The sequence below is a fragment of the Ambystoma mexicanum genome, chromosome 7q (assembly GCF_040938575.1).
Source record: "Ambystoma mexicanum isolate Mex_15411 chromosome 7q, UKY_AmexF1_1, whole genome shotgun sequence".
NCBI lineage: Eukaryota > Metazoa > Chordata > Amphibia > Caudata > Ambystomatidae > Ambystoma > Ambystoma mexicanum.
This window is the reverse complement of record NC_090941.1, coordinates 321,264,338-321,290,849: the sequence shown is the minus strand read 5'-3', so window position 1 is coordinate 321,290,849 and position 26,512 is coordinate 321,264,338. Positions and strand designations below refer to the sequence as shown.

The 26,512-nt window shown below is 43.2% G+C and overlaps 1 protein-coding gene across 2 annotated transcripts in view; it reads right to left on the bottom strand.

The window, feature by feature from the left end:
• Positions 1-4,552: 4,552 nt before the first annotated feature.
• KLF12 (KLF transcription factor 12) overlaps positions 4,553-26,512 on the bottom strand; it is a 1,402,590-nt gene continuing 1,380,630 nt past the window's right edge. For both annotated transcript variants that reach the window (XM_069639836.1, XM_069639835.1), the window contains exon 9: positions 4,553-8,267. In XM_069639836.1, the coding sequence (XP_069495937.1) occupies positions 8,086-8,267 (182 nt within the window). In that variant the 3' untranslated portion in view covers positions 4,553-8,085. The remainder of the gene's footprint in view (positions 8,268-26,512) is intronic.

Here is a 26,512-nt window from a genome sequence, read left to right as displayed (position 1 = left end):
GCAAAGAAACACTGGCCGGCATGCAGTTCTATTTCCCTGGGCTTTCTGAAATAGGAAAGCAACTTCCCCCACGATTATTCAGACACCTCACATCCCTGTGGCAGTGTTTCCTCAAGGGCTGCGTCTTCAGAACTGATGCACACGTGGCGTCATCAACTTGGACATGTCTTGGTGTATGTCTTCCTGTGTGGCTTTAGGGACTTTTGCGTGTACGGTAGGGGCTGCACTACAGGAACGCGACAAACATTGCTCTATAGCTCACATGTCTTCTAACGGTGCATGTTTGCACTGGGGCAATGTTTGCTTTTTTGATAACATATGATGGCGTTACCACTAGGGCCCATTTGCCCTGTAACAAAAATGCATTGAAACTATGTTTTTTTTGCTCCAAGGCAGTGCCTGGCCAAAGGCTAACACAGAGCACAATTGCCCACGCACCGCTGTATGGTGTAATATGAGCCTATGGGCCTCATCACGACTTTGGCGGTAACCCTTAAATCCGCCGGCGGTAAGAGCGCAAATTTTCCCCATTGAGCCCAATGGGGAATGGGGCATGCCCAAATGGGCTCAATGGGGAATGGGGAATTATATTACCACCGAACTCGTGATCCGGCGCTATTAGCGCCGGGGAGTTCGGCGCGGTACGGCTAATACCGCCGGCGTTACCGCCAAAGTCGTGATCAGGCCCTATATGTCTTAATTATCCACTAGGCAACAAGCATCCTTTTTGAGATGAAGCAGTTACTCTAGTTATATACAGTCAAATGTGGGCCTGTAGCTTGGCGTTACAAACAATTAATTGCTGGCGGTGCACCACAAGTTGCTGGCCAACGTCTCTTCTAGTGTGCTGTTGCACAAGCATATATTTAGGGCCCGATTAATGGAATATTTGCCCAGTTCAAAGTGAATTTGCACTGCTAAAAAGTGACTTTGCACTGCCGACACAAACCAAGATTCGTGGAACCGTGCAAAGTGTATTTTTTTCGGCCAAAGTCAGTGCATAGTCATTTTTGCAGTACAAAATGACTTTGCCCGGACTTTGCACAGCAAAAATACACTTTGCACAGTTCCACGAATCTGGGTTTGTGTCGGCAGCGCAGGGTCACTATTCATCAGTGAAAAGTCACTTCGAACCGGGCAAATATTCCATGAATCGGGCCCTTAATGTGACATATCATTGCCAGAATGTGCAGGTGCGGGTGGGCCCGCAGGCGCAATGCTAATCACTATACTTCATATTTTAGACAGTAATCGGCATTGCGCATGAATAGCATGCTGGGTAACTCTGTCCTATGTGACGTCAAATGTAATTGTGGATTGCACGTAAGGATGCAAAACACGTGTGTACAGGCAGCACCGCATGGTGTGCTATCTGCAAACGTTCACAATACCACTACAATGTTTGAAGTCATAATTCGGGAGGAAAACTTGCGTTTTCATTCTGAAATGTACATTGCATGTCCCCACTTTTGGACAACTAGTCATTAACATAGATAATTTACCCAAAGCAGATATCAATGTGTAACGTGCAGGTTTGAATTGTGGTGGGGACAACTTAGTCATGTAACATTTGTATGTGTACAATTTGAGTTCCATTCAGGTGGGAAATGGAAACATGTGATCTTTACTGCGTCACATAATAGAAACATCTATAACACCTGTTAAATAAAAGAAAAATGCAGTATTATAATGTATGTGTGTGGCAGAGTTTACAATTTGTCGACATATAGCTCTTTTGCAATTTATTTTTACTGATATACAATGTCATTGCACAACCAAAATGGTCAGCCTGATCTAAGAGAACAGTGATGCCATATAGTGTGACAGTGTGTTCAGCGTGGTTGTCTGTCACATTTAAATGTAAACCACAGAAAAGGGAATGAATAGTTCTGCATGTGACAGTAAGAGCCCACATTCCAAATCAAAGTGTTTAAAGTTGATGCAAAGGAAACAACAGCATTTTAAAGTTTGACTCATGCCTACTTCCTGTATCGTCTCAATATCTCCCACTGTAGGATCCGAGGGGCTGCCTTCAGCGCTATGTTAAAGTGCAGCCATTGCATGCTTTGAACTGTGAATTCCATATTGCAAGATCGCATTGAAAAGCATCAACTTTCTAGACTCCTGCAATCTGGTTCCGTCCATCCCATGGAACATGTGTGGGATGCCATCTTGTAACATGCCGATGAAGGCGCCTTCACCTTGCTGATCAGGATAGATCTTTCAGCAGCATTTGTGACTGATGATCATAACATCTTCCTGTCGAGGCTGTCTGGAGTTACAGGTGGACCTCAGCAAGCACTGGACTGGTTTTGCTCTTTTTTTAAAGGAACTTCCTCAACAGGCCAAATGTGGAGGCTGTCTGGGCTCGGCTTTATCTCCCCTACTGTATAAGATCTATATTCAGCCGCTCATGTCTATAGTTTCTAATTGTTTACTTCTGTATCATTCCTATCTAGACAATGCACATGTGTATCTGCATGTCAATAACTCTACATGCTCTCTTCAGATTTGTGTTAACTGAATGTTCAAAGTTAAACAGTGGACGATTATTAAACTGCAACTAAACTCATTGAAAACAGAGATCATTATTTTTGGACCCAAACATGTGCTCAAAGATTCATCAGGGTTACCATCGCCTGCTTTCTTCTTTAAACCCCCAACTGTCTTTGCATGTACAGTAAAGAATTGATTGTGGATGGTCATGAGAGTCCACTCTGGGCTGGGACTATCAGGCTGGGGAGAAAATGAAATCTATTTTTTGATCTGTTCTTCCTTATATTCCAGCTCCTGACCACTCAACTGTCATTGTCACACTAGTCAATTCTGAATGGCCTAAGCTGGCATCCCACAGAAGCAACTCTCCCACATACAGATCACACAAAATGTCACAGGTAGGGGAATACATCAGGTGTCAAAGTCATCAACGGTCCCTTTCCTTCACAGATCTCTTCATTGCTTGCCAGTCAAGTAGAGGACCAAGTTTAACACACTGCAAATGCATTCATGGAATGGCACCGCAATACCTATTTGATAGTATTCAAACCTATAAGCCGAAACGTGCTCTTCACTCTCCCCATCAATACTTCTTGGCTGTTCCCACATCTTGCTATGACTAAAGAGGATTACTGTGCCCTCCCCTTTGGAATTCTCTCCCTATAGCTTTGCAAAACATTGACTCTTCGTGTTTTTAAAACCTCTATTTTTTTAAATAATCCCTCGTACTTTCATATTGCTGATTTGATGGTAAAACCTGCACGCAGATATACCTTATTGTGCCCGGTATTGTGCATTACTAATTAATCAAATCAAATAGTACCATGCCAAACCTACTGCCATTTCTCTTCATAGTGTGGCTGAGCTCGTTATGATAAGATATGTTATGTATAATGTGCTTAATACCCAGAGGTTTCTAAGCACGGACCTGGGGATTGAATCTGTGTTGCTCCGTGTCGTCTTGCTTCCAAGGCGAGCATGTTGCCCCTGAGCTATCCTCCTGATACACTCAAATAAGACTGACGTCAAGTTGATTTTCAGAATTACCATCAAAATACAAATTATGCTCATTAAGACTCATAAGTACATTTGTCTCATTCATATTGTTTCTGCAAATACTAAAAACCGACTGGAGTTTACTGCTAATCTAGACAATTAACCCATCCGAAATATACCAGCAGAGATCAATTTTCTACTTGCGGCAATGATCAGGTAAACATTTCCTTACTAAGGTTTATTTTCCTGGTCATTGTCTTAAAGAATATTGGGCCGATCAAATTGCATGACATTGAAATCAAACTGACAATGTGGAACGGTACTCATGTATTAAATCCAACAGTAATTTCGAAGAATTGCAATTAGTGGAAGCTGGAAGCCAGAGCAGTTTAAACATTAAGATACAGTCCTTTTCTGCCTACTAGGTAGATTTTCGATATCCCGGCGCACAACCTCTTGCAACTAGCGTATCACTCAAACATGATTCCTATGTCTATTATATAAAGGTCATTTTCTGGTGGTTAGAGGGACCTTGCAAAATACAACAAAGAATGCCCAAAATTGAGATGCTGCTGTCTTGCTTGCATTTTCTTGTCCATCTGCACAGAGACTATAGAGATGTGCCATGTTGCGGGTTGTAGTAAAATGTGCCAATCTTTTTGGCAATGTGTCCCTGTTATAACTTTTAAGCTTTACACATTATTGTCATAGAATGACAATGTAAAACTCTAGAGAACACAATGTCCACAAAATATAATAGCAAGTCAGGTGTTTTTGGAGTTGATCCTAATTCTAAAGGTTATAACATGCTTTTTTCAGCATGATTGGCTTTCTTAATTCAACTACGATTTGAAAAATATAGGGGGTTGCCTTTATATTTCATGTACAAGGACATTTCCTCGATAAAGTGCTAAGTCATCCTAAAATTCACTTCTTTCGGTATCCCATTACATGGTGGTATCACTCGCTTCCAATTCAACATGTTTAGAGAACACCTCCCCACCCCCAAAAATAACACATATCTACACTGATGTTCTGATACTACAGACAAAACGGGGAATAAGCTTTGTCACAATTTTATTTGAATTTTTGTTTTGTGTTCCTACCCAGAGGATCTTGGAGCGCCTTACATAGTTCAAAGTTTGAAAAGGTGGCAGGTGAAAAAGAAGTTACAGAATCATGACAGAATAAGTTAGGAAGGTTAGACAAGTGGCAGCAGGGTAGGTGGAGGGGCGGGATTACGGGTGGCACTATATCACGGGAACACAATGGATAGGCCTCAGTTTATCCCTCACGGTTGTGATACCTCACTTCTCAACTAAAGACTGAAGTGAACAGCCATTGCTTCTTTCCCTGCCAAAGAACTACATCACAGCACACTCATTCAATAAAGAAATGGCCGGAAGGAAGATATTGACTGGGTAACGGCTTTGAGAATTTGAAATAGTGACAAAGCGTTGTTGCTTTTTGAATAATTATCAATACAACAAATAATGTCCTGTTAGTCCAATTATTGCAGTTGTCCCCTTATTCCCGTCGGGTTCTGCAAAAACATTAGCATGCACAAAGTACAGACCCAGCTCTATAGCAAATGTGCTCATGAATGCACAAATTAAAAGGCAAAAAAAATGCACTTGTTGTTCTGTCCCATTTTAAAAATTACAGAAAGGTGTTATATTGCTCGAATTTCCAAATCTCTGATTGGCATTTATTAATGTAATTGTTTTTTTCTAAATGCGGATCCGGGATTCGAACCTCAGTTGCTCTGCATGGTGTTGCTTCCAAAACGAGCACGTTGTCCCTGTGCTATCCTCCGATCAAGGTATGGGGAATGAAGTAGTGTATTCCCATTTCCAGTACATACAGAGGTGGAAGTGAGCAGGAACTAACCAGAGCGCTATTTCATTAGTTTTATGTTGTTGCTGTTAAGAATTCCACTACCTTTTAGAACCATTTTTCACAGTTCTTGAACTTATTTTTGCTGCAAAAGCCTGACTCTTACTTTCAATTGATAGTTCTTTGAAGCAAATCACTTCACCTCGTCTGCAACCTGGCTGAAAAACAGTAAAACAATGCCTTAGTAGACCTCCCCAAGCTGTAGTTTTTCACTCTCTTTTGCATCTGGTGTTGACTGCAGGAAGAGCTTGTTCTGCTTAAGGAGGCACATCTCTGGAAGTATGCTGTACAAGTGGAAAAGCTCACATTCAGCACATCATCACAGTTGATGTGCTGAATGAGAAGAAGTCTGCTGGTTATAACTTTTGTGATATGTTCTTTTGTGTGCTTATGGGATGTTTTTATTTTCTGCACTTGACCCATGTAAAGGTCTTTAAGATTACTTGTTTGGTAAATAAATTTATTAATTTAAAACAAATCCCAGTGTTGCCTTTAAAGCACATTCTCTAAGTCACTTTAGAAGGTGGCAAAGGCACTGACTGGTAGCAAAACTATTTGGGTGACAAACACGTAAACTATGAGTCTTTTTGGGATTAATGTTTGACACTCTTTAAAAGGTTTCAGACTCATAAGTGCGTACATGTATTGTTCACATAAACACAACTACCCCAGGACCTGCCTTGGGTCATTAACAGCATTGCCAACAGCACTTCCAGAGGCTGGACAGACATGACAAATATTTGTCCGACTCAGCATTTCCTCGCCATCCCTTTATTTAGTTATTTAGTTTAATTTTTGGAGCCACTGTAAGTTTCTGTACCACTATTTCTCTTTACTGCTTAACTATTATGAATGTAAAAAGTGTAGAACAGTTGTATAACAATATAACATGTCAGATAACGTTTGAACTGGACAAGAAAACATCTAATGGCCGTTTCCCTGGAGCTTTATCCAGAATGTGCAGGAGGAAAGGAAACCTCCCTGTACCCTCACAGCCATTCCTTCCAACATTAAACCTGTTTTGCTAGAAGAAAACAAAATTCCCATCCCACCCACTTGGCCGTCGGCAGACCCCTCCCACCACCCTTCAACAACTGCGTTTCTCCAGGCTCCAGCTGATGCCGCCGCCCCCGCTTCCGCAGTCCCATTACTTTTTGAGTTACACTTCTACCACTGATTAAGAAGGCTTGTGTGTCACTCCAGCAACACCCATCACATTCACGCTCCCTGCCACCTTCTTCGCCAACCCCCTTCTGCTATGCAGCACACCGATCAGTCACATCACTTTTTTAAAGGATATCATTTATAACACTGGTCGTTATTCCCTTGCTGATATGTTAATAGTGATTTCACAATGTCTGTCTGCTCCTATCTGACCTCCTGTTGTAATGCCATGTTTATGCATCTCACCAAAAACAAGCTAAGCAGCCTTGTAGCATGGTTCAAATGAAAACCAGGGAGGCTAAATGCCTTGTAAGTAGGAAATGCTTTTCTTTTCTCCAAAGGGAACAATCTCTCCCTGAGCCATTTTCTCTCATGCATCCGTGTTCGTCCTTCGGTTGTTCATGAAATATTGACCTGACTTTCAATAGTGAGACAAAACATAGTTTCTTTTGCTTCCTCAGACACATTTTGTATAGGAATAAACCAAAAATAAAGAGCAAGTGCCTTTCATGGAGGTCCTAAAGGGGACAGGAATGGCCCAGGCGATGCATTGAGAAATGCCTCAGCAATCTCTGATATTGCAGAGCACATTACACCATAGGGGGAGGGGGGAAATGTCTTGCAAAGCTCCATAAGCAACTCCAGAAAATTCAATTGCATTATTGCTTTTGTCAAACAGAGGCAGCTTTCTTATAGGAACATTGACTTCAATAATACAAATAGCTCCACTCCATGTCCTATTTTGTTGCTTTTTTGATGCAGGGGGTTACAGGCTCCTACACAAGAAGGATCCAGGTAGTTGAATACGAAATGTCAGTCTTTGTAACAAAATGTAATTTTTTTGAATGACAAGTAAATACTTTTCAAAAACTGTAGAGAATGTCTATGTCGGAGAAATAACCTTGTACTGTAACGGAATATCTGTCCTTCCGTCTGCATCTTCCCGCAACACAAGGGTGCGCCAGTGCAGTTCTGAAGGGCACATTGAAGGAAACACAGCAATTGTGTGCCACTACCTTTATTGCGAACATCTGTGGCACTTAGTCTGACTCCTTCTGAATTCATTGTGTCGCTGGTAACTCTGGCCAGGATTGCTTCACTGGAGTATCTCGATGGTGCAAATCGTTTCACTAGTGAAACAGTAGAAGAGCGCGGCTCTCGAGAGTGTGGTTGTGCTATCAGTTTGTACAAAGTGATTATCAAACAAGGGATAAGTCTTGAAAATAGAACATTCAAATGGAGAACACATGAAGGCTTCAAACATGTCCTGCTTCACAGGTGGGCGCGTGAAACATAGTGCCTGTTGTGTCACCGCTGTCCACCTGTTCACATGGGCTAGTCTGATGACCCTTGATATGGTAGCCACACAGCAGATCCACTCAGGACAAAAAGAAGACAAGCGGCACTTGTTTCTGGTTCTGGTGAGGACATCCGGAAATGTCCTCTCCTTAACACTGAAGAGGAGATTCAGTCCTGCTGAATTGAGCATCGCTAAGAGTCCCAGCTCCTACGCTCTCCTTGGCAAGTGCTACCTCAGACAAGCATGTGCCGGCGGCGATGCAACGCCAAGTGATCGGAGCGGGAAAAGCTGCGGTCACAGTCCGCACACTTGAAGGGCTTCACTCCTGTGTGCTTGCGGTAGTGCCTTGTCAGTTCATCTGAGCGAGCAAACTTCCAGGTACAGCCTTCCCAGGTACATTTGTAGGGTTTCTCTCCTAATGCAGAAAAACAAAAAAACAGACAGTGAAACTTGTGCCGGTTTGGGAACAATGTTGCAACATGCTAATGCTTTAAACAGAGCTGTTACACACCAAGAAATTGCATCAGCACAGCACCAAGGAACACCTGCAACCACTCCGAACTGGTTTTGCAGAACAGCAGAAAGTCATAGTCATTCCGTACAATGATACATTTGCTTGGCAATTAAGCTCAGATATCTTGCTCCAACGTGTGGATGACTGGTGCCGTCTGTGCTTGGCCTACTAAGGAGCTGATCTATAATTTGAACCAACTGTTTGCACTCAATAAACCGCCCATGCCACCACTTTGTTTTTCCATACTCAAATTGAGCAAATTTAGCACCATGCTTGCTGCTTCGATAATACAGATAATACAGAATGGAGACAACAGGTTTAGCGGGCCCAAAACATATTATCTAAGCATGTTTTCACAAAGGGCAAAAATTAAGCAGACCCCTTCACCTATGTTTGCTGCAGCATACATAGTGCACCGATTCTTTTTTTTTGCCATTGTGGCACAACAGGTTTGCTCTATTCGGTATTAACTAAGCATTGGCCCTATGTTAAAATATGGTGCAAATGCTAGATAATGTGGCCCTTGGAGGATTTGGTGCCCTCTTAAAAAGTTACAGACTAATAAAAAGAGGAGAAGGTTATTAAGTGCAAAACTCCAGCATCTAGTTAGTGAGCAGTGCCATAATATAAAAGCAATACATTGGTAATAAGAGACTCACATCCTCAGCCCCTCCCCGAGTCGCCTACTTCGGAAAGGAAGCCAGTGCATTTGGGCAGCATTGTGCACTGCTATCACTGGCCGAGAGGTGGCTGCATTACGGGGTCTTATGTCCCACGTCAGATACGTGTTAATCACATGTTTACAGGGCACACATTTGTTGTGGCCTCTAATACTAATTAACCGCAGAACGCTGTACCCCACCCACTAAGATCGACGATGAATCATTGAGGGGCTGTTTCATGGAATTTTTTGCATGGTTCAAAGTGACTTTGCACTGCTGACACAAACCCTGATTCATGGAACTGTGCAAATTGCATGTTTGCATTGCAAAGTCAGTCAAACGTCATTTTTGCAGTACAAAATGAACTTTGCACTAACTTTACACTGCAAAAATACACTTTGCACAGTTCCATGACTTAGGGTTTGTGTTGGCAGCGCTAAGTCACTTTTCAGCATTACCAAGTCACTTTGAACTTTGCAAAACATTCCATGAATCGGTCCCCTAGAGTTCAGACCTGCTTTAAAAATATCCTTGTTTTTAAAAAAAATGTCATGGGGCCTCATTAGGACCCTGGCGGAGAGGGTATTACGCCAGCGTAGTGCATGGCGTACCTCTCCGCCATACTACGAGTTCCCGTAGCGCCATGGAGGTTTTCTCCGCCTGGTTTTACCAGCCGGAGAAAACCATGGCGCTACGGGACCTCGTTGTTAATTACGCCACCGTATTTTACGGTGGCGTAATTAACTCCTTCCCCACTCCCATTATACCCTATGGGGCAAAAATGGGAATGGGGAAGGGCAGAATGGGGATTGGGGATTTACCGCTCCGCCGAGGTCGGAATGGGGCGGAAAATCCGCCAACCCCCATGGCGCTATCGGCGGCTTTCCGCCATGCTTCGCGGTGCATTTAGCACCGCGAAGTCCGCCTGGGTCGTAATGAGGCCCATGCTCTTTTAGTATACTTTGGTCATGCCTGCTTACTTTGTAGCGCCAAGATACCTTTGGTGATATTGTAGGGTGCTTTATATGTCTGTATAACATAACAGGGACTTTCACAACCTCACTCTACCAAACATAAAAAATAAATATCCACATCCAACCCATAGCAATGGTTGACCAGGAAGTGGTGTGAAACAGCGAAGGGAGTATTGCATACTTGTTTGTGGCAAAAAAAAGGCACGCACAATCCCCTGCAGTTGCCCGATCTCAATGTCACTAGGCCTAGTAAGATCATGGATTTTTGCCCTCCCTCTGTTCCTCCTCCCTTGCCTCGTTGCGCCTTGAAACGTGTGCATAGGCGCGTTATAAATGTCATATCATATCATAAATGGACAAAACCGTTCATAGCACACTCCTGCACAAAGGAATGCTTGATAGGGTGGCAGGCATTCATATGGCACGAGTGAACCTTCCCACTCATTTGCAAGGCTGAGCTCTGCACAAAAAATGCACAGCCAATGATATCGAGCATGTTTACCTGACATATTGGTATTTACTAAAAAGGAAAAGTGCTTCACCAGGAAACATTTGCGAAGGGCATGTTGAAGGCTGGGGCAGCCCCGTTGCCGGCTGATGTATATAACTTTATGAAGTCGTGATGTAGCAATTAATACATCAGCACCTGTAGTTGTACATGAGCTGCGCGTGCTGCCTTCTAAATAATTTGACTGGGGGTCGGGGGGGGGGATTAATAATGAGACACCTGTGCCTCTGTTTGCTTTCTTTTTCATCAAATGTCTGGCGATTCATAAACACAAGGCCTTAGTTCTTGATAATTGCATTCATGCTGTTCAGTTTTGTTTCACGATATGATTTTTGATTTGTGTCATGCTACAATTGCTGACATTTGTGCACTGCGATGTTTGCGGTCTCATATTTGATAGGCATCATTCCTCAATACAATTTTCCATTGCATACAGTTGTCCAAATTGCCTCGCTTCTCCAGTGCATGTTTCCAATTGCCAGTATTGCTTTTTCATATATATCAATGTGATTCATAAGCGTACACCCACTGCTTTTTTCACTTTTCTTCCCCATATGATTTATCACTGTAACCCCAGTATTATTTTTGTTTCACTACCGCCTTGGATTTATCACTGTAACCTCATTTTTTTTTGTTTCACTTTTTTGCTTCTTACTACTATGGAAAAATGTTCAACTTCTACCATCTTTCTTCCCTCTCCCCTACATCTTTCTTTGGGTCAACACAAGAATAACCACCAGCCACCTTAGAAAAAAGCGGCTAAACATTGAAGAAATTTTAATTTGTGGTCAAATAGGTGTTAACTTAGGAGCTTGGAAAGAACATTCCCTGTATTTAAGACAATACCCTCCAAGCAGGGTAAGCCTTGCAATTTTTACCAAATTAGCATTTTCTGTTTAAATATTGCTTGTTTTACAATTGGAATTCTATGAAGATGAATAGGATATTTAATTTGATTCAATATTCTCTTTTGCCTTTGTTTGTTTTTTAGGAATTCTATCTCAGGTTCTAAAATCCAGATCTCTCCTGATGATCCATTCACTATTTATAGAAGGGTGAAACGCGTGCAGAGAGAAACAATGAGAAGAACGATTAAACATTGCATAAAAGGATAAAAAATAAGAATTCAAAACAAACAATTATCATTGGCAGCAAACTGAAGCAATCTCTTTCCTTTTTTTCAACTGCTACAATACAAAGGATTCAAAAACACAGTTGGTGCAACCAGTAACTATCCCAATCCCACTAAACGCTATTACTCTATAGCTGTGAAGCCGTCTCGCAACGGGATAAGTACCTATTGCATGACAACTACCACCTATGTAATACAAACGTTGGTATCGCCAGGAGCAAGATACTTTAGACTGTTTTTTTGACCATTTATTTTTTGGTTCACTATGGCATAGGATTTATCAGTGTAACCCCATTATTATTTTGTTTCACTACCACACATTATTTTTCACTGTAACCCCATTGATAGTTTGTTTCACTACCGCATAGGATTATCACTGTAACCCCATTGATAGCTTGTTTCACTACCGCATAGGATTATCACTGTAACCCCATTGATAGCTTGTTTCACTACCGCATAGGATTATCACTGTAACCCCATTGATAGCTTGTTTCACTACTGCATAGGATTATCACTGGAACACCATTGATGGTTTGTTTCACTACCGCATAGGATTATCACTGGAACACCATTGATAGTTTGTTTCACTACCGCATAGGATTATCACTGTAACCCCATTGATGGTTTGTTTCACTACCACACATTATTTATCACTGGAACCCCATTGATAGTTTGTTTCACTACCGCATAGGATTATCACTGGAACTCCATTGATGGTTTGTTTCACTACCGCATAGGATTATCACTGGAACCCCATTGATGGTTTGCTTCACTACCGCATAGGATTATCACTGGAACCCCATTGATGGTTTGCTTCACTACCACACATTATTTTTCACTGTAACCCCATTGATGGTTTGGTTCACTACCGCATAGGATTATCACTGGAACCCCATTGATAGTTTGTTTCTCTACCGCATAGGATTATCACTGTAACCCCATTGATGGTTTGCTTCACTACCGCATAGGATTATCACTGGAACCCCATTGATAGTTTGTTTCACTACCGCATAGGATTATCACTGGAACACCATTTATGGTTTGTTTCACTACCGCATAGGATTATCACTGGAACCCCATTGATGGTTTGTTTCACTACCGCATAGGATTATCACTGTAACCCCATTGATAGTTTGTTTCACTACCGCATAGGATTATCACTGTAACACCATTGATGGTTTATTTCACTACCGCATAGGATTATCACTGTAACACCATTGATAGTTTGTTTCACTACCGCATAGGATTATCACTGTAACCCCATTGATGGTTTGTTTCACTACCGCATAGGATTATCACTGGAACCCCATTGATGGTTTGCTTCACTACCGCATAGGATTATCACTGGAACCCCATTGATAGTTTGTTTCACTACCGCATAGGATTATCACTGGAACACCATTGATAGTTTGTTTCACTACCGCATAGGATTATCACTGTAACCCCATTGATGGTTTGTTTCACTACCGCATAGGATTATCACTGTAACACCATTGATGGTTTATTTCACTACCGCATAGGATTATCACTGTAACACCATTGATGGTTTGTTTCACTACCGCATAGGATTATCACTGTAACCCCATTGATGGTTTGTTTCACTACCGCATAGGATTATCACTGTAACCCCATTGATGGTTTGTTTCACTACCGCATAGGATTATCACTGGAACCCCATTGATGGTTTGTTTCACTACCGCATAGGATTATCACTGGAACCCCATTGATGGTTTGTTTCACTACCGCATAGGATTATCACTGGAACACCATTGATGGTTTGTTTCACTACCGCATAGGATTATCACTGGAACCCCATTGATGGTTTGCTTCACTACCGCATAGGATTATCACTGGAACACCACTGCTTTCTTGGTTTTGTGTCTCTCTATGATATATCAACGTGACGCTAACAAGCATGTTGAAGTTTTAGCAGCTTATAGAAAGGGATTTTATATTTTGTTCCAGAAGAACGATGGTAAACAATATCAGATACATTTTCATTAGATTCTGAAAAAGCTTTCCTGTTGGTTTGAAAAAATACCTGATAGTGCTTTCATTCTTGCCTTAGGTTTTCTTTTTTAGTTCACGTGACATGATGAAAACTCGCTATGTTTTTGGTCTTGGGTATTAGATTGTAGTTTCTCTGGAGTTCCAAAATGGCATTTCCGAAAAGAGTTCTAGAAAGTTCTGTTAACAGAGTTCCTCTCTGTTAAAACGCACTTAAGGCTTTGAGGGTTAGTGCACCAGCCAACATGCTTTATTTGCTGTTGTTGCCTGGAAACCATTACACATTACTGCCATTAAACGTTCTTAATATTTAGAGTTTACTAAGAGATGGCTCCGTTGTTCTTATACACTGTAAATTTCCTATAAGACATATTTCAGCTATTATCAGTCATGCAACCTTATGCACTTTGATCCACGAATAGGGTTTTTGATGGTTCAAATAAAAAGAATGAAACATTCCCATTTTATTTAAATGATGTACAAGGGTTACACATGTGTAGCAAAAGGAAAGCTTTTCAGATATGCAGATAGTATTTCACGTGGGAAATGAGCCTGCCACGCTTAACACCCCTAGGGGAAAGGGCAAGAGGGTTCACTCCCCTGTAGGGGACAGGGACCCAGAGAAGACAATAGTGCATCAACTTTCCCCCAAAGATAATAACTCCTTTGTCTGATATTTAGGGACTTGGCATCTGAATTTACCTGTGCCCAATCTCTTGTCAAATCAGAGGTGAAGCGAAGGAACCAGACCCATCTACTCCCACCAACTAATCATGGAGGAGCTTTGGCAAGTCCTGCCTAATTTAACAATGGCAACCTGGAGAAAAGAGACGGATCTGGCGAGAGAGAGAACGCTGGTGTCCGCAGTGCATCCAAAGATAACCACCTGTGAGGGGAGAGACGCCGTGGCAGGCAGGCCGACGCAGCGATGAGAGGCTGGACGAACAAGGCAGGAGGGCTTTGTATGCCAAAGCGCAGCCCAGTTGAGCCCTTGCATAAGAGAGTCTGGCCAGCCTAAGACTCAGCGAGAAGGAGAGTCGCTCTCAGGTTACATAGAGCCCAGCTGACAAGTAGCATAAGAGACTTTTCGCGCCTTGAAACACTTGTGTATAGGCGCGTTACGAATGCCATATCATATCATATCAGACACAGTGGTAACGGGGAAGCCCCGTTGCAGAGGAGGAAATACCTCAGTAAACCAAAGGAGAGCCCAGCTGCAAAGCCTCATATTCAGTTACACCTTCACTGATGAACCTGGCCCGATGCCACACCTGTACACTGGAGCACCACTAGAAGCAAGCAGGTGCACTGTATATCCAGGGAAAAGGGAGGCAGCCAAAAGAAACAGAAAGAGAAGGCATCCCAGAATGGGGGATAAAAAAGAGAAGAGCTCCGGAGTGGGGATAAAGAGAAAACACCCCAGAGGGTAGAACAAATCCAAGAAAAGCTCAGGAGTGGGGAGAAACAGTAAACTTCCCAGAGTGGGGAGATGCCGACAGCACCCCAGACTAGGAAGGGAGACCAAGAAATGCCTTAATGTTGGGAGAACAAAAGTACCATCCCAGAGCAGGGAATACAACCAGAAAGAACCCGATAGTGATGAGGAAAAGAAAGCACCCAAGAGGGTGAAGTCAAACAGAGAAGACCCCCAGAGAGGGGAGAAAGATCAAACACCTTGGTGGGAGGAGTAAAACCCGGGAGAAGCCCCAGAGCAGGGATAGACAAAGCATATACCAGAGTGGGAAGTGAAGCAGAAAAGAATCCCAGACTGTGGAGAGCCAGCAAGCTTTGTAGACTAGACAGAAACATAAAAATTCCAAGACTGGGGAGAAACAGAAGACCTCTCAGAGTGGGGAGAAACAGAAACTTCCTAGGTTGTGGAGTAAGAAGAATCCTGAGTGGTAGGAAGGACTGGGAGAGTTTCGGAAAAGGGGATAAGAGGAAAGACTGAAAGAGTCCCAGAGATGGACCAAGACCTGGATTAGAATTCTTGGGGAAGCTCCTAAAAGACAGCAATGATTATATATGAACTGGAATTGTGAGCAAAAGGCCTTCACAGAAGAAGGGACAGGAGTGGGAGTCAGAAGCCAGCAGCCTGGCCTCATGTTCAAACCTCACTAAACCCTTCTATTATTGTTTTGCAGGTTAGATGTTTTCTTTGAGGAATAGGGACAGAGATAGGTTAGAATAGGATTCGGATGGAAAACTGCTATTAGTTTATGGACATTTTGGCAAACACCCTTTTTTCTATCTTTCTTTATAGAATAGGAGCCACTAGCTGGGATGGGTTGTTTTGATACCGACAAAAGTATTTGTGCCTTGTATCATTGTTAGAGTCCTGATTCTGACCTACCACAGTGCCCGTTTCTGTATGCCATGGGTAACCAAATCAAGTGTTATTACGAATTCGAAAGAAATCTTCAAAAAAACGGATGTGATATCGCCAACATCTATGCTTTCTCAGCCCTTTCTTCCCCAATGAACTGCATATGTGCAGATTGGATGTAACATTAGCATCAACTTCCCTGACCAAGACAACATGGTCTTCTGCTCCAGAACAGCTACACAATTAATGTGCTATTTACTCCAGACTTTTGGTCATCGAGGTCTGCTAATTTAAGACCCTGCATCCCTGTGGTTTCATCTAAGGTCCCTGCCTCATTGGGTCCATCAATCTAAGGATTTATAGGATTTAAAATGTTCCACATAGGCTCATAGATAAAGCCATCAATCGCTAGGTCTGGTGGCCCATGTGTCTTCAATCATGAGGGTGCAGCCAAGCAGCTATGCAATATTCCAACTTCCTTAGATACCCAGGCATATTAAAGACCAGGATGGATTATCTCATGCTAGATATTAGTTTGTCAAACTACAATACATTTTTTTAATTACAAAATCTCAAAATGTCTGCAAGATCAGAACGCATGTCTCCAGCAGCTGTGCTTTGCACGCCCTACCTTGTTCCGCCTCTCGGCTTCCAATGCAAGCTTGATCATCACTTATCAAAATAAGACAATCTTCTGATGCATGGCAGCCCACGAAACATCTTCCTCCTCCACATCTGAGGGTAAAAAATGTCACCCAATCATTTGTCCATGGGACTTGGACTCCACCGATGCTTTCAAATGCGAACCCCAACTTGCAGGAATTCGCCGGGATGAGCCTATGTGCTGCTGGAGTAGCATTTCAGTTATACTTTTTTGATGCCCTGTTCTAGAATAGCAAGTGATGCTGCTAAATGCTTTTGATCCATCAGGTGGCTACATACAATATCCATTAATGTAGTACATACAATATACATCAATGTAGTTTACTATGCCAGGTGATGGATTTGTATTGAGTCCAAGATCTTAATGCATGTAGTGATGGTCTAAGATCACGTGACCTCCTCCCAATACGGTTCCAATGCCTCCCATTGCTGCTCGATTTCTTTCTCGTGGGCTGCAGTCAAAGAGGAGGCATTCAAAATGTCTTAAACATATTTAGCAATATCACGTGCCGGTTCTGGCATAAAGCGATGAGATACATAACATGGTTGATACATCTTAACACCAAATAAGACCAACCATTGAATGGTCTTCATTCTTGCTGGCTTTGTGGCTGTGACTCCACTGAAGTACCCCAATAGCTTCTCCACCAGGTGGGTGTAGGTTACCCTATAAGTACTCACTCCCAGGAGCGCCATAGAGGCCTGCTTGCATTTCGGATACCTGACCCTCGACCATCAGTCATATGAGTGCCGGGGGATGTCTATGACGGCAATGCATTCTCCATGGACTTCTTTTACCAAAGGTTGCAGATGGAGAAACTTTACGTTATGTGATTGGGTTTCTCTGGCCTCAAAGGCTGCAAAAGCAGTAATAAATATTCCACCTTTGTGCAACACTCATTTCCGTTATAGAGCTCTAGAGCTATAAAGGTTTTACTTTTGGTGGATTGTGTCGGAAGCGGCCTCACTGTGGACCGGTGTATAAGCTCTGCTGGAGCTTCTGGAAAGGTGCAGCTTGACATGTTCCGCGACGCTGTGAGGGTCCTTTCCTCGAGATGCTGATCGAGGTGATCGAGCACGCGAGCGATGTGTGGCGAGGGGGAAAGTGAGAGCGGTTTTCATGTCCGCCGGCCGGGAGCTGGGAGCGGGGAACCGGGACAGCTGACGGTTCAGTTACAACGCAACCCGTCATCTCACTGCGCTACACCGCGGTTTGGGCAATTCTGATTACAATTTGTCCATTACCCACGTGGTTCCTGGTGTTGGAAGGTGGACAGCTGGTGTGGAGGAGCCTGTAACTGCATGCCAAGAGGTATTCGTAGAATATCTGGAGGTTATTTAAGGCTATTCTAAACGTTTTGGAATATCAGAACGGCAGCACCAAAACCTCATACCTTTTACCTCTCATCTCCTGGCCTTGGGTGTTCTTAAACGCTCGTGCCCTTTGGGATCTGTACTTCAAACTGAGCGGGAGATGAGATGAGTGAAATGATCTACTCTCACGCTGATTAGCATCCTAATTTGTCTATTACCCACCCTAGCGCATTAAAGTAGGGAGACAGCAGGGTCAGCTTGTTTTACAGCCTCTGACATTTGTTTCTCCCGGGACTTGGCGACCGGAGGAAGGGGAGTGTTGGCAGTAGGAGGGGTCCCGAGTGGCCGGGCCGGCAGGCACTAGTTTCGGGTTACTGCTGGTGGGGTATTATTTACGCTGCTTGTATCTCTGGCTATGGGGCAGGAGGTGGCCCACCCGACTTATCAGTAACCGTCTAGGTGACTGTCCTACCCAGGGATGTACCCAGGGTCGCATTCCAGCACAGTACAGTGCCCCCAGCATCCTATTGCATTCAGGGGGCTCCGGTAAAGAACTGGAATCCGTGCGAAGTCACTGTGTATGTAATACCAGGATGTGTAACTGTTGAAGTACTACCCTGGGAGTGGCTCTTGGGAACAACCCCTTCTCCTTTTCAATTACAGCTATTATCATTACACCTGCCACTGAAGCAGGAGCTACAAATAGTAACTTTTAACGGTTGGTGTAGTCTTACCGTAGTCATGCAGTGGGGAAAAGAGCTCCCCATTCGATTTAAACTTGCGGAAGATCAAGGCTCAACCGGTGAAGGAATGTAAGGAGAATCACAAGAAAGGGGATAAACGCAAGAAGAATGCAAGTTACTCTAAACCGGTGGCGCAAGGCGCTATCACAGAGTTTTTTGCTGTGAATCTTCCCCCTGAAATAAACTCCACCATCAATGAGGAAATGGCTGCCTTGGGCCTAAGTGGTAGTATCTCTCTAAATACCACTAACTTTGACGACATAGACAATAATTCATTGTTAGATCTCTGTCTAAACATACAGAGAAGAATGTCGTCACAGTTTCCTCAGAGGGTATCTAGTAGCTTAACACCCCTGAGGGAAAACATCAGCACTCCTCCGGGTATACATAATCCCGAGGTTATCAGCGGCCGATTGTCTGTCTCCCCGAATCTAGCGATGGCCTCAATGGAGGACGGACCAGATAACAAGGCTGAGGATAACAATGATCCGCATTCAAGTTTAAGTGCAGAGCCGAGCTTCAATCATCGGTGGCCGCCCTCCAATTTGCGCTCAAAATACTTTTGCAAATGTCTGGGCGCATTCTGACAAACACCAACACCATCACCATGGCACTAGACCTTAAGGATTTCCCTCGAGACGATGCGGAAGTGAACCTGTCCGACGCTGTGCACCTAGTGGAAGAGATGGAAGAGCAGGAAAATACTCCAGAGGAGGCTGACGAGCATTCTATATCGCATGGGAATATTCAAGAGGGGGATGAACCAGTAGAGTGCGGAGAAGATCAGGAGCTAGCACAAAGTCCTTGTGCTCCCCCTTCACGGAAACAACGTAGATTGGCTAAGAAGGCACTTAAAAATAAGAAAACTGTAACGAGTGCCTCACTTACTACTACTGACCCTCGGCCTGCCCCTGAAACTCACTCGAAAAAAGCCAGAAAAAGACTTGCGAGAGCGGCAGCACGAGCAGCAATGACAAAGGGTCCCCTCTCCGACTGGCTGGTATCGGGAGAAAAGTCCATAGTTGTGGACTTAGACGAAGCCTCACTGGTAGACTCAGAGCAAGATCTTGAATTCAGTACCCCTTTATATCCTGAGCAATCCCTCGTAATGGAGGCAGCAGGAGAACCATCAGAGCCTATACTACACGAACAGAAAAGATTAGCTGAGGAGTGTAACAAGAACCGCATTTGTTATATTAAGAATCTATATCCCAGTGGTAAAAATCTCTGGTTGGCACGTTCTGAGTTTCTTAGTAGACTCGATTACATTCCTCAGCTCTGAGTCTTAAAATCTGACGATTTCCTGTTCATTGAACCCTTGCAGGTACCAAATCCCCACGTCTCTGCCATACATTGCACTTTTCTGGCTTCTGCGCAACTGATCAGAAATTTCAAAGAAGAATTGATAGCAGTGGACATTGACATTGACATTGACGTTGATCCGCAGGAGCGGGATTCATATGATGAACCAGAACCTATTGATATACCTGCACCTCTAGCCAATGAGCTCAAGTCTGTGTCAGTGGAAAATTCTGCTTTGGTTGAAATACAACAAGCCCTTAAGTCACTCCTGCAATCCCTCCCACGAATATTACAGAACCATTGATGTTTCTCTATAATCTCCTGGAACTGTCGAGGCTTTATTCATCTTCTGAGGCAAGAGAGCTCAGTAGACTTACTGTCCAAACACAGTTGTATTTGTCTCCAAGAAACTTGGGCACTGGACCCTCTGTTGCTTGATGGTTTTGTCACATATCAATCACCTGCGAAAAGGGGTAATAAGGGTCGCCCTTTTGGGGGTTTGCTCACGGGGGTGGTTAATACGGTCATTTCACGAAAGATACAGTGTAAAGCTGAGGACCATCTTTTGGCAGTAGAGGTCGACTATTCTAATGAAAGTGGTCTTTATAAATTCCTATTGATTAACCTTTACAACCCCCCGGGCGCTGTGATGATAGAACCATTACAAGAAGCAATCCAGGATTTATAGTCCTCCTGGTCTCTGAGGCCTGGAAATATTGTGGTTGCTGTTATGGGGGATTTCAATTGCCACATGACAGGCAATTTATTAGCATCTCCTAATCACAACCTAGTGCAAGATGTTTGATGACCCATGGAAGAAGGGAAGTTGAGGGTTTAGGCTGGCTGCAATTGTTCGACTTGTGAGATCTTACGATGATTAATGGTCGTACACTGGGAGATCGGCCTGGGAAACACACTTGGACTAATGGTACATCATTCAGCACCCTGGACTACATATTTATGTGTCCTGAGATGGAGACCAGAGTTGCTGATATGAGTGTGAATCCCAATAAATGGAGCGACCATGCGTTGCTTCTTTGTTCACTCCGCCTCCCTATCCCCCCCAATTTCTCATTCTAATATGGGTAGTATTCAAACTCATTGCACAGGATCAAGAATAGTTTGGTCGGAGAAAAACATAAAAGCGGCCACTGAAGCTCTTAACCCCGCCGCCTCAGGGGGTCTTCCTTATTTCAATCTCATGACAGTAAACGACATTGAAGACTGGATTCTGGGATTCTCAGGCCTACATGCCACTGTAAATACAGGGCATATGCTAAGTCTTGGGAGCACTAAACTCCCCTATAATAAGGGTATTAGGGATGCCAAGAGAGGGCTTAGAGCAGAGATCCGGGGCTTTAAGAACATGAACTTAGTGGGAGACCTCTACTATGAGAAAGTTAGAAAAGCTAAAAATAGATATAGAGCCAGCATTAAGAGCATAAAAATATCTGAGAGGAATAATAGATATCAAAGGCTTGTGCAAACCATCTGCTCCAGAAATTCTCGTAGTATATGGTCACTCCTAAATGAGAATACAGAGAAGGTCAAAGGCCCACTAGCCAACCCTATTGGCGAGGAAGTATGGGTAAAATGTCTATTAGGTCGTAATTCGGCAGAGGCAGAGGCCCCTATTGCATCTGGGGTGAATGCCCCTTCCCCTCCGCCTTTTGATGTTTCAGCGGAGGCCATTTATAACACAATTATTTCCCTTAAGTCCTCTAGAGCTCCCGGCCCTAACGGGCTGGCCAATGTAGTAATTAAGAGCAACTCTGCATTTTGGGCATACCTCTTCTCTTTAAAAAGACCTTAGTTCAGGGGACTATTCCCCATTCCTGGCAAACGGCTATTCTCATCCCTGTTTTTAAAAAAGGTAGCCGTACAGACCCTAACAACTATAGGCTCCTTTCTATGCTCGACATCACTGGCAAACTCTTTGCCTCATTACTGCTTAGTGAGCTGCAGAAGTGGGTAGAACAGACCAATATACTTAGCAGATTCCAATGTGGTTTCCGGCAAGACTTTTCCATCTCTCATAATCTTTTGGTGATGGACATGCTTCGCACACGGGCGCTCAGCAACGGGCAGCCCCTGCTTTACGCCCTTTATATTGATTTCAAGGCTGCCTTTGATTCTATTCCTAGAGCAAGGCTATGGACTAAGCTGGAAACAATGGGTTGCCCAACTGGTCTCTTATACTATCTAAGACAGTTGCATTATAATACCTCTGTTTGCCTCAGATTAAAGCAGGAGGGCAGCATGACTAAAAAGGTGATCCAGAATAGGGGGGTAAAGCAGGGATGTGTTACAGCACCCCTCATATACAATTTATATGCATATGATATCCCTACAGCACTAGCCGAGGCCAACAACTGTCCTCCCAAAACTGGTAAGGCACCGTGCACAGTCTTAGCATATGCAGACGACTTGGTCGTATTTGACAATACTATAGCTGGATTTAGGCGCTCTGCCACTGCCCTTTGGGATTACGCCAAGATCAATGGCTTGACCATTAACTTGGACAAAACAAAAGTGCTCAGATTCACTAGGAAAAAAGTATCCCGAGTTAATCTGAGGGTACATAATAACCTTATACTCTATGCTCCATCATATCGGTATCTTGGAGTGGAAATTGAGCCGCTGGGCGATTATCCATTGTGTAGGCAAGGACGTATAACCAGGGCTATGCAAGTTAAAGCATTAATATCGTCGTTCACTAACAAGCAGGGCGGCTTCACTTTATGGGGGACAAGACACTTATACATCCAAGTGTTTGCCCCCATGATTACCTATGGCCTTGAGTCTCTTCTTTCCTTCGATCTGGCTTGGCTGCAAGTGATGGAGGGTAAATTCTGGCGCCGGATATTGGGATTACCCCGAGTGTTCCAATGGCTTTGATCCGGCTTGAATTGGGCCTTCCCTCACTCAAAGCACTGGTACTTAAAAGGAGGGCACGATTCTATCTTAAAATGTCTGGTAGTTTTTCCAATCCTCTATTGGCTGTGATCCATCTCGAAGTGATTGGAAAATATACCACTTCCCCCCTTCAGAAAGCCATGACCAAGTTCCTCATAGATATAGGCTGGACGCACAAAGGGGCTATTGTCTCCAAGGAAGTCTTAAAAGCGCTTGGTAAAAAGGTGGACCTGTGGGATTGGTTGGAGAATTTTTTACATCTGAGCAGCCTAAAGACCTATCATTTTGTAAAATACAGACTTTATAATTATATGAAACCGCAAGCATATCTGTATCTCTGTCCCACCAAAAGGCTCAGACGTTTTATTATTTTGTTCCGCTTGGAACAATTGCCCACCTTCTATAACATAGGAGCCAGGGAAAGGATCCCTGTTAATGAGCGAGTTTGTCGCATATGCAAATCTCCAGTATGTTTGGAGACAGCCAAACATTTGTTAACTGAGTGTCCAACACTAAATCATTCAATCTTTAAATATCTTGGGGAATTTGTTCACGATCTATCAACCATCTGCGAAACGTCATTCTGGCTGTACTGCACTAACACTGCATTGTATAATTTTTGGCAACAGATTGAAAATGATCTGGGCTCCCTGATCTGAAAAATTCTAAGATGGTGGGGTAAAGATTGCACGTATCACTCTGGCTAAGCAGAGGTTTGACACCTACTGAATCTACATTTGATTCTGATAAAGGGTGTCTCTAGTAGAAACGTGTAACTTTTGCGATATGCAGTTAAGACTGTGCTGATGTGTGGGCAAACATAATGAGCTATTCACAATTGTTTTATATGTTTTTATTTTGTGTATATGATATTTGTTGATTTGTTTCTTCTATTATGAGCTATATTAATGTATGTAATTTGTATTATGTGTAAAGTTTGAATTTATTTTCTATCAATATCACATTAAAGGATTAGTATTATTATTGTTGTTATAGAGCTCAAGGCGTTTATGTTTCATTTAAGGCTTGTCAGTGGTGTTTCAAAGTGCAGGTATCAATAATGCTTTACTTGTTCATTTGGCAGCGTTTAAAGAATCATATACTGTGGAAGCTAGAGGTAAAAATAATTTGTAAAAATAACACCACAAAAGATCTTGTGAAGGTGGTACAGTTTTCAACCTGTTGGACATTATTGTTTGCAAGCTTTTCAGAGCATGTAAGCCGCTTCTGTCTGACTAAGAGACTAGTGTAGTGCAGAAAGCTGGCAACCATTCATATGTGATTACCAAGCACGTTTGAGTGTTGGGTTTTTGTTTTTATTAAAAAACAAAACTGTACATTTAATGGTAAACTATGTGAAAGTATGATGTTTTCTTTAAAAAAAAATGGGGCTTAGTGCCTTAATAGGGAGGGTTCGGAGAGGGTGGGGGAATAGGGGACAGAACTCTTATATACTGTTGAAAATGCCAATAAAAATATTTTTTTTTCAAAAGGCTTTGGTAACTACTACTCGAATCCTACCATCAGCCAACGCCTGATCCTCCCACCATTACCCTCATTGCCTACCTCATTCTTACCATATTCCTGCAGCTCCTCTGCGTCTCCAGAACCGCTCACACATGCCCACACTTCGCCACTTTCGGTCGCTACCTCATCACCATGCCCATTCTCTTCACACCCCCCAAATACCAGCAATCACAACCTTTACACGCAACCTTCCTCCTCCTCCATATCTTGGTTCCGTCACTGACCCGACAACAACCCAACCAGCTCCAACAATGAACTGTAAGTTATCTTCTACATCGCACATAGAAAAGACATTGCTTTAGTATACACAGACACAGACAGGTAGCTTGACCCAACCGCATACCGAGCCCGCCCCGTTAGAAAGCACAACTACAGATAACAGGACCCCACTCTTCAACCACACACCGAGGTTGGTTAAGGTCGCAAATACAACACCCAAACGAACAGGCACACTTTGAAAAAAACAATATGCATTTCTCTTAGGGTAGCAAGACCCGAACGCCGTCAAGGTTCACTCCAGCGCTGACAAATCCCAGTCAGGTTTACTGGATTGAAAGACCAACCACCCATTGGGAAGAATCCTACAATGGAAAATCACACACAATCGTCGTGAATGGTTGCAAAACCAGACTGTCCTGAGAGAATACACGCATTCTAGCAAACCACATTAAACTGCTGTGGAAGGGGACAGAAGCAGACTATATGCACTACCCTGATGCTGCAGGCCCTCCATACAAATTACACTGGTGCAGTGGAAGGATGCAAAACATGACCCCCCCCCCCCTGATTGGACTGGCTCTTAATGACAAATGACATTCAGGCGCCATGGAAGGTTCCAACAAAGAGGGAACCCTGAGGAAAGTAGCAGCGTGGCAAATCCACTCCTGCCAGTTCTAGCTTTGCTGTATCCTGGGACACCGGGCAATCCTAGCCCTCTTGCCTCACTCATGCCTACTCTCACAAATCACCCTAGGGTGTCATGAAAGGGTGCAAACCCCAGACACTTCCAACACTTAGGTGTTGAGAAACGCTACAAGTCTGGAACCCGGTGGGCAACTACCTCCAAAGGGAAATTCGCATGAAGCGGAATGTAACCAACACTCAGAAAGACAGTTGCCAGTGCCAACAAGTATCCAACCAGGCCAAACTGCACATGAAGTTCTGGGGGAGAGTTCCCCTTAGGCCGATGCAGTCAAAAGGTGAAACACACCGGATTAGTAAATTAAAGTAAGAAGGGGGCATATCAGCAAGCGGGCAAATGATTTTGCGATACAATAAATAGGCTTGAAAAAGAGCACAGTCATTAAATCAGGCCTTGCTCCATAGACTACATACAATACGTGTCCAGAGTTAACTACACACATGTTCCAAGCATGTCTGTGACAGAACCTCGACGGAATGTTTCATTGAAAATTAGATGCATGTTAATCTCCCATGCCTGATTCATTGTGAACCTTCAGCCAATTTAAGTAAAAAATACAGTGTGTCAGTACTTCAAACAAGATGCCACACAAGCCTTGCAAAGGAGAATTAATGTTCCATGTTGCCAATTGTACAAAACAGACGTATTCATTAACTGGTTACTAAAGTTTAAATGTAGGCCTTCTTGAGATATTGGATAATCACTAGCATAGCAGTTGAATAGTAAATGGTTGGGGAAAGAACAGTATAAAAAAACATAAACAATTAAAGTAATGGAGAAGCACCTGTTGTAGTTCAACACAGTATAATTATGTCAAGACGATTGATGATGGCAACCAAGCACAACATCTCAATCACAAATAAAAATGGAGGCAAATAAATGCACGCTGTGTAAAATAATGTATAGCTGAGGACGTTTCTATATTTCGGTTATCAGAGAAAATTAGTATTTCTGGCTTGAATAACACAGTGTGGAAAACATGAGATTATCTGCATGCCGTTCAGATGAGGTGGCGGGGTTATGCTAATACCATGTGGCCTATACCATGCTCAAAGGCAAAGCTGTGGCAGAGAAAAGCACACCATTATCATTCAGGATAGATGTGTGTGGTGGTGTATTGTGGAGATGGAGAAGGTGGAACAGGGGATGG